Genomic DNA, 13282 nt, shown 5'->3' on the forward strand with positions numbered 1-13282 from the left:
CTAAACCTTACCGGTCATGGGATATGCTAGAAACAACAGTCAAATCTTTTTTACATCACATTAATTCTTGTTTGAAAATATTTAGGTTTTAGAAAATTTAGCGATCTTTCGTTTTGACTAAAACTGTCATCCGGGTTCGTTAATCTTTTTTATTTATTTACATCCGCTGGAGCTTTAGGTGCTCAATAAACACTCACAACGCCCGGTCTGGGAATCGAAACCGCGATCCTATGACCGCGAGTCCGCCGCCCTAACCACTGGGCCATTGCGCCTCCACAGCAAACACATACATACCATCTATATATTAATACATAAAGGGAGATAATTAGCCTTAGCTGTTAAAGAAGGAAGAGATATGCATACGCATTGAAGATACTTCCCACTTCACGTTGACACTCGGTTAAATGTCCTGTGCGTCAATTTCTCTTAATCAGCTGATTATACATTTTTAATACTTATAAAACATATTTATAATGCATTTCTTAACTACCAGATACACATATATATAACAACACTATCCTTTATGAAGCATTTCCGTAAGTATTAAACAATGAAGATATTCAGTGCTATTAATTCTCTAGACTTTCGGTTTTTGGCGCGTCGATGATTTGTTTCCCTTTTATGTTTTATAAACATTATATTTCTATGATTTCTACGAGATTTAGCTGTTATTTCTAGCTATGGAGGAAATATGTCTATGATCTGTTTGTGGTTTGGCTGCTATTTGTAGCTATAGAGGACATGTCTATAATTTTGTGCGAGATGCAGCTGCTCTTTCTAGCTGAAAAATGTTTTCAAAAACACACTAACAACTGAAATGTTCAGAAACCAATATTTTATTTTAATTTATTGATTAACTACCGATGTATCCCAAGCCAAGTAGTAATTTGTTTCCTCATCACTTTCTGCAAAATGGATAATATTAAATAAAAAAATTTTGAAAACGTATCTGTTTTTTGCGTAGAATCAAGTACCCTGTCCCTCTAATGTGCCGCAAACCCCTTGGTTTTGTTCGGAAATAAGGGTGGGGGGAAAACCGCCCCCCCCGTATCCTGGAATCATCGGAATTCCTTTTTTTTTCCGTGGAATGAATTACAGTGACCTCCTTTTGTTTTGTTTTTTGTTTGGTAAACGGTGTGGGGTAGGGTAGAACCCTTGGAAATGTCACCCCACTCCCACCTCCATCGGGAAGTACACCTGCACCGTTTTCACTAAGAAAGAAATCTAATTTTTTGTGTGGAATCAAGTGCCCTGACCTAATTTGCCGCAAACCCGTTTCCCGAAAAGAATTCTAATGGTGATTCACTGTTGTAAGGGCAAAGAGTGAGTTTCCATGGATTTCATTTGTTCCTTTAACAATGCACTGTCATGGTATTAGCTGTCAGAACTGAAAGTAGAACTGACAAGGAACGTTACTGCTGGTTTGAGTTGATTCTTTGGCTACTGACTAGCCGGAGCTATCTGTCTGTCCGCCTGTCTCTCTATCTCACTATCTATCTCTCTCTATATCTATCTTTCTATCTATCTATCTATCATTCGTTCACCTCTGTTTGTGTCCGTAGAATTTATCAAATTAGAAAACGCAAATTTAAAAATAATAGGATCGACCACTCACGACTAGCTAGCGCGGACGCGCGACTGCGCGTTCGGGACCACTCTGCTTTAGTAGTACCCTTATACTCTGTGTGTTTTCAAACGCATGGATATAGGTGTCAAATTTGTTCCAATAACTTTCGAGTGATAGATAGATAGACAGACAGACAGATAGCTCGCTCCGGCCAGTCATGGTATTAGCTGTCAGTAGCCAAAGAATCAACTCAAACCAGCAGTAACGTTCCTTGTCAGATTTTTCTACTTTCACTTCTGACAGCTAATACCATGACAGTGCCAAAGTCTTTCCCCATTGTTTTAAGTGAATTGTACAGAAAAAGTATTTAACTTGTGCAAGTATAAAAATTTGGATGTTAAAACAATAGTGATGATGATGATGATCTGCCAAAAAATTAGCTGCTAATTAAAAGACACTTTTACGTTTTTTCATGAGTCAGGCCGAGTTTTTCTGCCAGATGGCCTTCCTGTTATTAACTGTCACCAGTTTCCAGGCAAGGTAATACTTCCCCAATATCTTCACATATTTTTCATGTAGATGTGCATTCACGTGTTATGTGATGTGTAGACACACAGACACACACAGGACAGACTTCTTTCAGTTTCTGTCTATGAAACCCATTCAGATGGCTTTAGATGCACTGGTGCTATTAAAGAAGAAACTTGCTCAAAGTGCTGCTTTGTGAGATTGAACTTGATATCACATGGATTAAATTAAAGTTTTTTTAGTTTTTTTTTTCTAATTCGGTTGACTTTTCATCATTTATTATACTTGTTTCATTTGTTCTGACGATTGTAGGTCTTACAGCTATCCATGTGATCATGTAACCACACATTTTCCTTCAATTTCAACTTCCAGTCATAAATATTAAAGGCTGTATTGGATGATGTAGTCATAGAAACAGACAAGATGTTCATGGATGGTATGTCTATAATCAGTCAGAGCTGACCTGGACTAAACAACAATGTCAAGTTCTATTTCTGGAGAAAGACTAATGCTTGCTAGTGTCCACTATTCTGTTGTTTTATTTTTAAACTGTTACACAATGTGAAGGTGTCAGTTTAGATTACAAATATGTCAGCTTCACACAAGATTCTGTGATGTAAATTTTAAGAAATTGAACTGTTAAGTTCATCATCTTTTAATTTCAGTTGTCTATGTTGGCATGGTTGGATGGCTTGAGCAGAGCTGTCAAGCTGGGGAGCTGCAGCAGACTCCAGTCCGATTTGTCTTGGTTTCTACTGGATGCCCTTCCTAGTGTCAGCCACTTGACAGTGTGCAGGGTGCTTTTATGTGGCACTTTTACATGGCAACACATGGACACTTTAACGTGATAGAACTTTTTCATGGCTGCTTTTATAAGGAATGGCCACAAGTGCTTTTCACCACCAGAGGGATGAGTCATGACACTTCTGTTATGGAGTGCAGATCTTCTTGAGTGCAACAAGACACCAGGTATCTTGGACCTCTTTGTCTCACCTGAAATGTTCTTCAGTATTTCATCCCATGTCTTTTTGGGTGTTGCACTTCCACATGCTCCATTTGCTTTTAAGGACTTCTTTTTGGAGCTGTCAGAATCCAGCTCAGTTGTTAAGGTAAATGTCTCTTTCTACAGAAATGAATTTGTATTTTTTAAATAGCCTCCACATCTTATACTGTTGTTTCTCTATAATTTCAGAACATCAGATGACATTGATGTAACAGAAGAAACATCTTCAGTATCTACCATGTTTTAAAGACTGAAGAAAAATAGTATACAAAACAGATGTATTGCATTATTTCTACAAATCTGTGTTAGAATTCCTGTGAAACATTTGCTCTGAAATAATATTATTAGCCATATTTATGAACATCCCTGACTGGAGTGTCAAAGAAGAGGACCCTGTTTGCTCATTGCAGATGGATAAATTTATGTAAGTGTTGCCAAAGAAAAGTAACACTGAACAGAAGTACAGCAGTAAACGTGTTTGTAAGATATAAAGTACAAGAACAAAAGGAAGAAAAATATATAAACTGGGATTTGAGAAGAAAAGTAATGTGAGAAAATTGTATAATTGATTTCCCCTGAACACATGGTAAAAGAGATAAGATCATATGACTGTGATATCTGTACAAAGTCGTTCTTTTAAAGAAAGTAACCTAATTATGCACAAACGTACTCATACAGGAGAGAAGCCATATCATTGTGATATCTGTGGTAAATCATTCTCTTACAGTAGCTACTTATCTAGACACAAACATATTCATACAGGAGAGAAACCATATCATTGTGATGTCTGTGGTAAATCATTCTCTAGCAGTGGTCACTTTACTGTGCACAAACGTAGTCATACAGGAGAGGCACCATATCATTGTAATATCTGTGGTAAATCATTCTCTAGAAGTACTCATGTTACTGCACACAAACATACTCATACAGGAGAGAAGCCATATCATTGTGATATCTGTGGCAAATCATTCTCTCAAAACAGTAACCTAACAAGACACAAACATATTCACACAGGAGAGAAGCCATATGATTGTGATATCTGTGGTAAATCATTCTCTGACAATAGTAACTTAACTGCACACAAAGATATTCATACAGGAGAGAAACCATATCATTGTAATATCTGTGGTAAATCATTCTCTAGAAGTACTAATGTTACTGCGCACAAACGTTCTCATACAGGAGAGAAGCCATATCAGTGTGATATTTGTGGTAAATCATTCTCTCAAAGTAGTACCTTATCTTCACACAATCGTATTCATACAGGAGAGATGCCCTATCACTGTGATATTTGTGGTAAATCATTCTCTCATAACAGTCACCTAACAAGACACAAACGTATTCACACAGGAGAGAAGCCATATGATTGTGATATCTGTGGTAAATCATTCTCTGACAATAGTAACTTAACTGCACACAAAAATATTCATACAGGAGAGAAACCATATCATTGTAATATCTGTGGCAAATCATTCTCTCAAAAGTGTGACTTATCAAAACACAAATATATTCATACAGGGAAGAAAGGAAAAGGGTAGTTTCTTGTTTGCTATATTTTTAATATTCTTGAGTTCCATGCAATGGAAAATATGATTAAAGTATTTTCAAACATTTTAGATATTTTTGTTTTGTTATTGCAATTTTCACATCTCTTTGTTCCACAACTGTTCATGCAAATTCCTTTCTATGATGTAAGGACCTCTGTACCAAAATTCTTCCTCCTGACAACCCTACACATTATTTTTTATTGAATATCACATCCCTAAGTTGCTGTATATTTATTGTTTATCACTTTTTAAATGCTTCACTCATTAAATATGTTATACAATAACATATGTTATGACTTTTTCATGCACAAGAATATTGTAAAGTTGTCAAATATGTACATAAACAATGACCCCCAAGTACAAAACAGATGAGACCACAAAGAAAAAACATGGGGCATAAGTATAGTTTAATGCTCCACACCAGACTGATTCATGGTTTGTTTCTGAAGAATAGTTTCTTTAAATTAAACGATGCAGAGATAAATTTTCAAGGGTCCATATTAGGATGATTTTCATCAAATAGAAGAAAACGTTTTGGAAGATATTCTGGTCATTCTAAACCCCAACCTGTTTTTGTGAATACTAACTTCAGATTTTGAGGAAACCTACCAGCCACTTTATCACCTATGGATTTTGTGACACACAAGCCAGATTGGCTACATTCTCACCAGAAAGCAGGATAGGCAGACATTTGTGAATGCTGAGTCATTCCTTGGTAAAAAAAAAAAATGGACTTCCCAACATAGGATAGCAATAAGTGACTTGTGACTGAGAACAAGGTCTGAGAGATTTCAATCAATCTGGAAGCTTAGGGTCCCTCCAAATGGTTGGAGATGTGGAGATGTATAACATAAACGATGACTGGAAGTTCTTACAAAACAAACTAGTGAGAGCTTCTGAAGAAATCTGTGGAAAATGTCTGCTAGGTGAAGGGTGATGTGATGGCTGAACATGGAAATATATTGAGGGATAAAAGCAAAAAGGCAGTCTTGGAAGAACAGGAACAGTTGATAGCTGGAAGAGAAGTTAGGGGCCATTTAGCAAAGACAAAAGCTGAAAAAAGGTATGCTAACATTCTACAGATTGAGGATCAAAATTATGAAGTATTCTAGTTTGCAGAAATTGAAATGTGGGATGTGTGTGCAGATGGATAATTGCAGACTTGCATTCATTGATTGTGAGAAGAGAGAGGAATGGAAGTGCGAATATGAAAGGCTACTAAATGTAGAGCAGGAATATGAGAGAGCTTTCCTGAAGTAAAACATAAGAACGGGTTCAGGCATTCTTATTAGTGGCAGTTAAGAGTATGAAAACTGTGAAAGCCCCTTGGCCATTAGGAATTACATCTAAAATGCTTAAAATATGTGGTTTATTAGGATACGACCTTCATATGGAAAACGACTTCCAGGTACCATCTCATATCTATGTGAAGTTATTTCATCCTGGATTCTAGATCAGGAAGTAAAACCATAATCTGTAAGCTTCCCCCACCCACCTTTCTTTTTCCTCTGGTTTTGTACTATCCTTTGTCATCTCTGTTCAACTTGGATAACCTTATCCATTTCTTTCAACCTCTCCTAATAATGTTATTACCCAGTTTTATCTCTGCACAGAACACGCACACACGCACACGTCAACAGCAATATATTCATACGTAAAGGGAAATAATTAGACTCAGGAACTAATATACGCATGCGTATTGAACGATTAGATTTCCTATGCACGAATCTGTCTTTAACATTTATAATAGTTATAATGTATTTCTCAACTATCAGATCCATACATATATAACAACATTATTGTTTATGAAACATATCCGTAAGTATTAAACAATGAAAATATTCGATGTTTTTAATCCTGTACACGTTCGGTGTTTGGCGCGTCGATTCTTTGTACGATTTCTGTTTTATGAATGAAAGATGTCCTTGATTTGTGCGGGATTGAGCTGCTATTTCTAGCTATTGAAGAGAGACGTCTATGATTCGTGCGACATTTGGCTGTTATTTCTAGCTAAGGATGAGAGATATCCTTGATTGGGCTGCTATTTCTAGCTATTGAAGAGAGACGTCTATGATTCATGCGACATTTGGCTGTTATTTCTAGCTAAGGATGAGAGATATCCTTGATTGGGCTGCTATTTCTAGCTATTGAAGAGAGACGTCTATGATTCGTGCGACATTTGGCTGTTATTTCTAGCTAAGGATGAGAGATATCCTTGATTGGGCTGCTATTTCTAGCTATTGAAGAGAGACGTCTATGATTCATGCGACATTTGGCTGTTATTTCTAGCTAAGGATGAGAGATATCCTTGATTGGGCTGCTATTTCTAGCTATTGAAGAGAGACGTCTATGATTCGTGCGACATTTGGCTGTTATTTCTAGCTAAGGATGAGAGATATCCTTGATTGGACTGCTATTTCTAGCTATTGAAGAGAGACATCTATGATTCATGCGACATTTGGCTGTTATTTCTAGCTAAGGATGAGAGATATCCTTGATTGGGCTGCTATTTCTAGCTATTGAAGAGAGACATCTATGATTCATGCGACATTTGGCTGTTATTTCTAGCTAAGGATGCGAGATATCCTTGATTGGACTGCTATTTCTAGCTATTGAAGAGAGACGTCTATGATTCATGCGACATTTGGCTGTTATTTCTAGCTAAGGATGAGAGATATCCTTGATTAGGCTGCTATTTCTAGCTATTGAAGAGAGACGTCTATGATTCGTGCGACATTTGGCTGTTATTTCTAGCTAAGGATGAGAGATATCCTTGACTGGGCTGCTATTTCTAGCTATTGAAGAGAGACGTCTATGATTCGTGCGACATTTGGCTGTTATTTCTAGCTAAGGATGAGAGATATCCTTGATTGGGCTGCTATTTCTAGCTATTGAAGAGAGACATCTATGATTCATGCGACATTTGGCTGTTATTTCTAGCTAAGGATGAGAGATATCCTTGATTGGGCTGCTATTTCTAGCTATTGAAGAGAGACGTCTATGATTCGTGCGACATTTGGCTGTTATTTCTAGCTAAGGATGAGAGATATCCTTGATTGGGCTGCTATTTCTAGCCATTGAAGAGAGACATCTATGATTCATGCGACATTTGGCTGTTATTTCTAGCTAAGGATGAGAGATATCCTTGATTAGGCTGCTATTTCTAGCTATTGAAGAGAGACGTCTATGATTCGTGCGACATTTGGCTGTTATTTCTAGCTAAGGATGAGAGGTATCCTTGATTGGGCTGCTATTTCTAGCTATGGGTGAAAAATGTCCCTGATTTTCTCAGGACTGCTTTCAAATTATGTAGAGAAGGATCATGTAGGAATTAGTTATAAAAAAAAAGTACAATTGAATGGAGATTATGGAGAATTTGGTTGCTATTTCTAGCTACGGGAGGTACCTTGCCAAGTTATTTTTTTTTTCTCTAAGTTCGGGAAATATTCTCAAATTCTCTCCAACCACTAAAATGTCCAGAAACTAATACTTTTTGGCATACAGAGTTGTACCCCACCGACTTTGGAAGGTCATAACTTTCAGAAAAACGAATATTTTTTAATGAAATTTTCTATGCATATATTATTTATTATGTAGATTCCGAATATACAAGAATTTTCGGTGAATGTGTTTTGGGAGGGGGTGGGGGACAATTTTCGGAAATTCCAACAGAGTCCACTTAAATTCCTCTTAACTTCCAGGAAAATGAATATTTTTTCGTGAAATTTTCTACAAATATACCTTGATGTATGTACATTTCGAGCATGTAGGAATTTTGAAGGAAACAATTGCAGGTTATTTTTGAGAAGTGTCCCCCACTCGGTGGTTTTTCGGAGCAAGTCCTGTGCGTGCGGAGTATGCCTCTTTCGATTTTGGTCTCATATTTGTCGCTTCATTCGGTAAATTCCGTAAGGTTTTTGTTTGTATTTTCATTGACCTTTTGAACTTTAAATTCCGGAAGATTTCCTTTTGTACCCCACTCAACACAAAACATCCCTTTTTTAATTTAATTTTTTTTTTCCTACATAAACCCCTATTTTCGGCTATGGAGAATACGAATCTGCAAAAAAATTGGCAAAAATCGGCATTTTTAAATTCCCCCCCCCCCCCCCCCTCCCTCCTAAATTTCGTTTTTACCTTTTTTCAGAATATGCGGAAAAATACGGAGATTATGATTCTGAAAAAACTTTCCAAAAATTTTTGTAAAATTGTTTTTAGGGTTAGGGGATCTTTTCCCTTGGAATGGCACATCGAGAAATTAATTTTTTGTTACTAACACTTTCAAACTTCGGACACTGGTAGAATGTGTCATATAAAACATCTTTTACTCTTAGTGATGTTAAGAAAAGTTTATATTTTCAAAGTTATTTCGTGTTAAAGTTGTCGTATTTCGGTAATTTCAACCAATCAATGACGTGTATTCAGCTCAATAAAATTACTGCTGTTGTTTGTCAACAACAACTTCCGGCGGTATATTTTTCGTTTGTCGCTGTTATTTATAACATATTTCATCTCAGTTACGTTTGTATGAATAAACGAGTGTATCTGAAGCATGTTTACTTCATGGCATCACCACAATCGTTCGTGCATTTCTACTGCTTTTAGTTTGTTTGTTTTTTCCTCTTTTTCAGCTATTTTTGGAAAGACATTTTTGTCCCCCCCCCCCTCCAATTTCTTCATTTTTTCGTAACTCTAACCCTAAAATCCCAACTCTGACCCTAACCCCCAACCCTAAAACCTTAACCGTAACCCGAAAACCCCAATCCTAACCCAGCCCTAAAACCCCAATCCTAACCCAGCCCTAAAACCCCAATCCTAACCCAGCCCTAAAACCCTATCCCTAAACCTAAAACCCTAACCCTAAAACAGTACAAATGCATGAGTGATGTCATAAATACAGTGACAAACGAAATATGTTTATTTCTACAGATTATCTCAACAGAAATAAATCTGTATGTTTTAAGTAGCCTCTACATCTTACACTGTTGTTCCTCTATAATTTCAGAACATCAGATGACATTGACATAACAGAAGAAACATTCTCAATATTTACCATGTTTTAAAGACTAAACGAAAATATTATACAAAACAGATGTATCAGATTGTTTTTTTACAAATCTGTGGAAGAATTTCTGTGAAACATTTACTCTGGAATAATATTATTAGCCAAATTTCTGAACATCACTGACTGGAGTGTCAAGAAGAGGAGCCTGTGTGCTGATTGAAGTTGGATAAATTTATGTAAGTTTTGCTAAAGAAAGGTAACACTGGACAGGAATACATCAGCAGAAGTATTTGTCAGAAATAAAGTATAAAAACAAAAGGAAAACAATATATAAACTGGGATTTGAGAGGCAAAGTAATGGTAGAGAGTGAGAAAATTGTAGAATTGATTTCTTCTGAACATATAAAAAGATAAAAGAGATGAGATCATTTGACTGTGATATCTGTACAAAGTCTCTCTTTTAAAGAAAGTAACCTAATTATGCACAAACGTACTCATACAGGAGAGAAGCCATATCATTGTGATATCTGTGGTAAATCATTCTCTCAAAATAGTAACTTATCTAGACACAATCATATTCATACGGGACAGAAACCATACCACTGTGATATATGTGGTAAATCATTCTCTCAAAATAGTAACTTAACAAAACACGTACATATCCATACAGGAGAGAAGCCATATCATTGTGATATCTGTGGTAAATCATTCTCAAGAAGCATTCATGTTACTACACACAAACGTGTTCATACAGGAGAGAAACCATATCCTTGTGATGTCTGTGGTCAATCATTCTCTCTTAACAGTATTTTAACTGCACATAAGCGTATTCATACAGGAGAGAAACCATATCACTGTGATATGTGTGGCAAATCATTCTCTGAAAGTAGTACATTAATTAGACACAAATCTATTCATACAGGAGAGAAGCCATATCATTGTGATATCTGTGGTAAATCATTCTCTCAAAATAGTAACTTAACTGCTCACAAAGATATCCATACAGGAGAGAAGCCATATCACTGTGATATCTGTGGTAAATCATTCTCCAGAAGCACTCAAGTTACTTCACATAAACGTATTCATACAGGAGAGAAACCATATCATTGTGATGTCTGTGGTCAATCTTTCTCTCTCAATAGTATCTTAACTGCACATAAACGTATTCATACAGGAGAGAAACCATATCACTGTGGTATCTGTGGTAAATCATTCTCTCAAAATGGTGCATTAAGTAGACACAAATCTATTCATACAGCAGAAAAACCGTATCGCTGTGATATCTGTGGTAAATCATTCTCGCAAAGTATTCACTTAACTGGACACAAACGTATTCATACAGGAGAGAAACCATATCATTGTGATATCTGTGGTAAATCATTCTCTGACAGTAGTCACTTATCTAGACACAAATATATTCATACGGGAGAGTAACCATATCATTGTCATATGAAATTTAGCCTGAATACCAAATGTACCAATGTATATATTTGCCAAATCGCAGATGTGTAAAATTTCTGAAAGGCATCATATAAATGTATCTTTTATATGAATTATTTCTGACAGCTTACTCTTGTTAGCTCCTTTTGTTTTTCAGTCTATGGTGTGTTTAGACCTGAAAAGCTCTGAAACGTTTACGTTTTCAAGAAAAAACGAATTTCACTTTCGAAATCTGCATCCCAAAGAGAAAATCGTCCATAAATAATAAAAAGAAATACAATTTGCTATGAGAAGTAACTTAACATTTACATCTACTCTCCCACTATCACCATCAGTCTATCTGTCTTTGCTAGCTACCACTCTCTCTATATATGTATTATCTCTCATGCATTGCTCTCAATTTGGGTAAAACTTTGTCTTATGTTTACTTGCATTTTATCACAAATCATATACAAATCCCGTTTTACGAAGTTTTTCCAGAATAAGTAAATCTCAGACTTAGATTTTGTGTGAAAAAGTACATCGAAATACGAACTTTGAACATTTTCAGTTAATTTTGAAGGTTCAAAATCTGTGACAGCAAAAAAGAATATATATACATTGTGCATAAAACTATACATATATAATATATCTGAGTGTTGTGTGTTTATTTCTGTGTATGTATATACCGTGTGTGGATATATGCTTATAAACAATATGTCACTGCTGTTTATATATATGTGTGTGTATTTATATGTATTTGTATATATTTCACATGACATGAAAGGCTTGGAGTGAGGAGATGATTTGGTGACTTTCAAATATTATATTAGTCAGCCAGACATAAAAATGATCCTTTCTGAGATGGGTACAAAGCCTGTAATTTGGGAGTGAAGATGGATTCATAGAACAATCTTAAAAGAACAAGATTTTATTTAGATGTATTTGGTTTTTGTCAGATGTGAGCAGTTTTATAAGATTACGAAATAGGGCCTCAAATACATCTTATACTTGAATATATATGTGAACTTGATATCAAATACGCATGCTCAGTTAAAGCTTCCTTGAACCTAAAATGAAATTCATTTTGCTGTAGTAATTATAGTTCTAAGTGGTTTGTAGCTAACTAATAATAAAAGAGTGAAAGATATATTTTAATTTTTATCTTTACACTTGGTATATTTGGAGAAAAGAAAGGAGTTTGAAGGACGACAGTTTACCATAATCTGTTGGAATTAAGTAAAGAATGTTGGTCAGCCTTAACAATTTCTAAAACTTCATATGTTACATGACTGACATTTCTTTAAAGCACCTTCATAAGAATTTGAAAATCTCAATATGGACCATTCGAAGGCATAGGGAATGATTTGAGGCTTCAAATGGAAGAGATGTTCAGCAAGTGAAACAGTTGCTAAAGGAAGTCTTAGAAAATGGTGTTGTGCAACATATTTCTTCTTGAAATTAGGAGTAGAACCAAAGTAGAATTGAGAACAAGAGAATGTTTGTAAACTGCATAATTCCCTTTCAGGTGACCACATGGACAATCTCACATACACATGGGGACACACACAAAAACATATCCCATTACTGTTAGATGAAATCCTACAATGTCTTTATACAGTTTCTATATTTATTGCTAACACAAGAATTGTTCTGTAATATTGTCAGTCATCTCTGAGAAGAGGTTTTTTAATTGTTTCTCAATAATTTTTTTTTTAATGAAAATGAACTTTTCTCATTTCCAATAATACTCTAAATACAACATTATGAATATTCTACAAAATGTTGGTAAAATTCAGGGGTTGTAATTTCCGAAGCCTATGTTCAAAAAATATTTTTCATGATATAATTGAGACGGCTGTACACTGGTGTGAAATATACACAAACAACTGGTGAGTGCGTTAATAACCAATATTAATTATGACTCCTCACAAATATAACAATATTGGTGTAAGATGAATTTTCTTGCAAAATAATTTCAAAATCTATAAGACATTATTTATATTAAAATATCACAGATGTAAGTTATCTCAACAATGTAGACATAGTGTTGGGAAGCTGTTATCAACAACTGTTATATATCTTTTAATGTATAAATAAATTTACACTTTTTGATTGGTGAGTTTTTTGTTTCATATAGAAGCAAATTTGACAATAAATCATATTTCTGCATGCTCTTGTGTAAGTCGAAACTTCTTTTATTCCAGTACGAA

At 35.4% G+C, this 13282-nt stretch overlaps 1 protein-coding gene across 2 annotated transcripts; it reads left to right on the forward strand.

Moving 5' to 3' along the window:
• Positions 1-325: 325 nt before the first annotated feature.
• LOC106877433 (uncharacterized) lies at positions 326-13184 on the forward strand. Of its 2 annotated transcripts, XM_089344547.1 has the most exons (3): positions 326-536; positions 3288-4604; positions 10141-13184. In XM_089344547.1, exons 2-3 carry the CDS (start codon positions 3704-3706, stop codon positions 11082-11084), a joined length of 1845 nt encoding a protein of 614 aa, XP_089200673.1. In that variant the 5' UTR covers positions 326-536; positions 3288-3703; the 3' UTR covers positions 11085-13184. The 2 variants fall into 2 exon arrangements, with proteins under 2 accessions (XP_089200673.1, XP_089200672.1); XM_089344546.1 differs by lacking the exons at positions 326-536; positions 3288-4604 and adding an exon at positions 6342-6463 and having other exon boundaries at positions 9651-13184.
• Positions 13185-13282: the final 98 nt, after the last annotated feature.

This window comes from Octopus bimaculoides, chromosome 28, assembly GCF_046866305.1.
Source record: "Octopus bimaculoides isolate indiv1 chromosome 28, ASM4686630v1, whole genome shotgun sequence".
Lineage (NCBI taxonomy): Eukaryota > Metazoa > Mollusca > Cephalopoda > Octopoda > Octopodidae > Octopus > Octopus bimaculoides.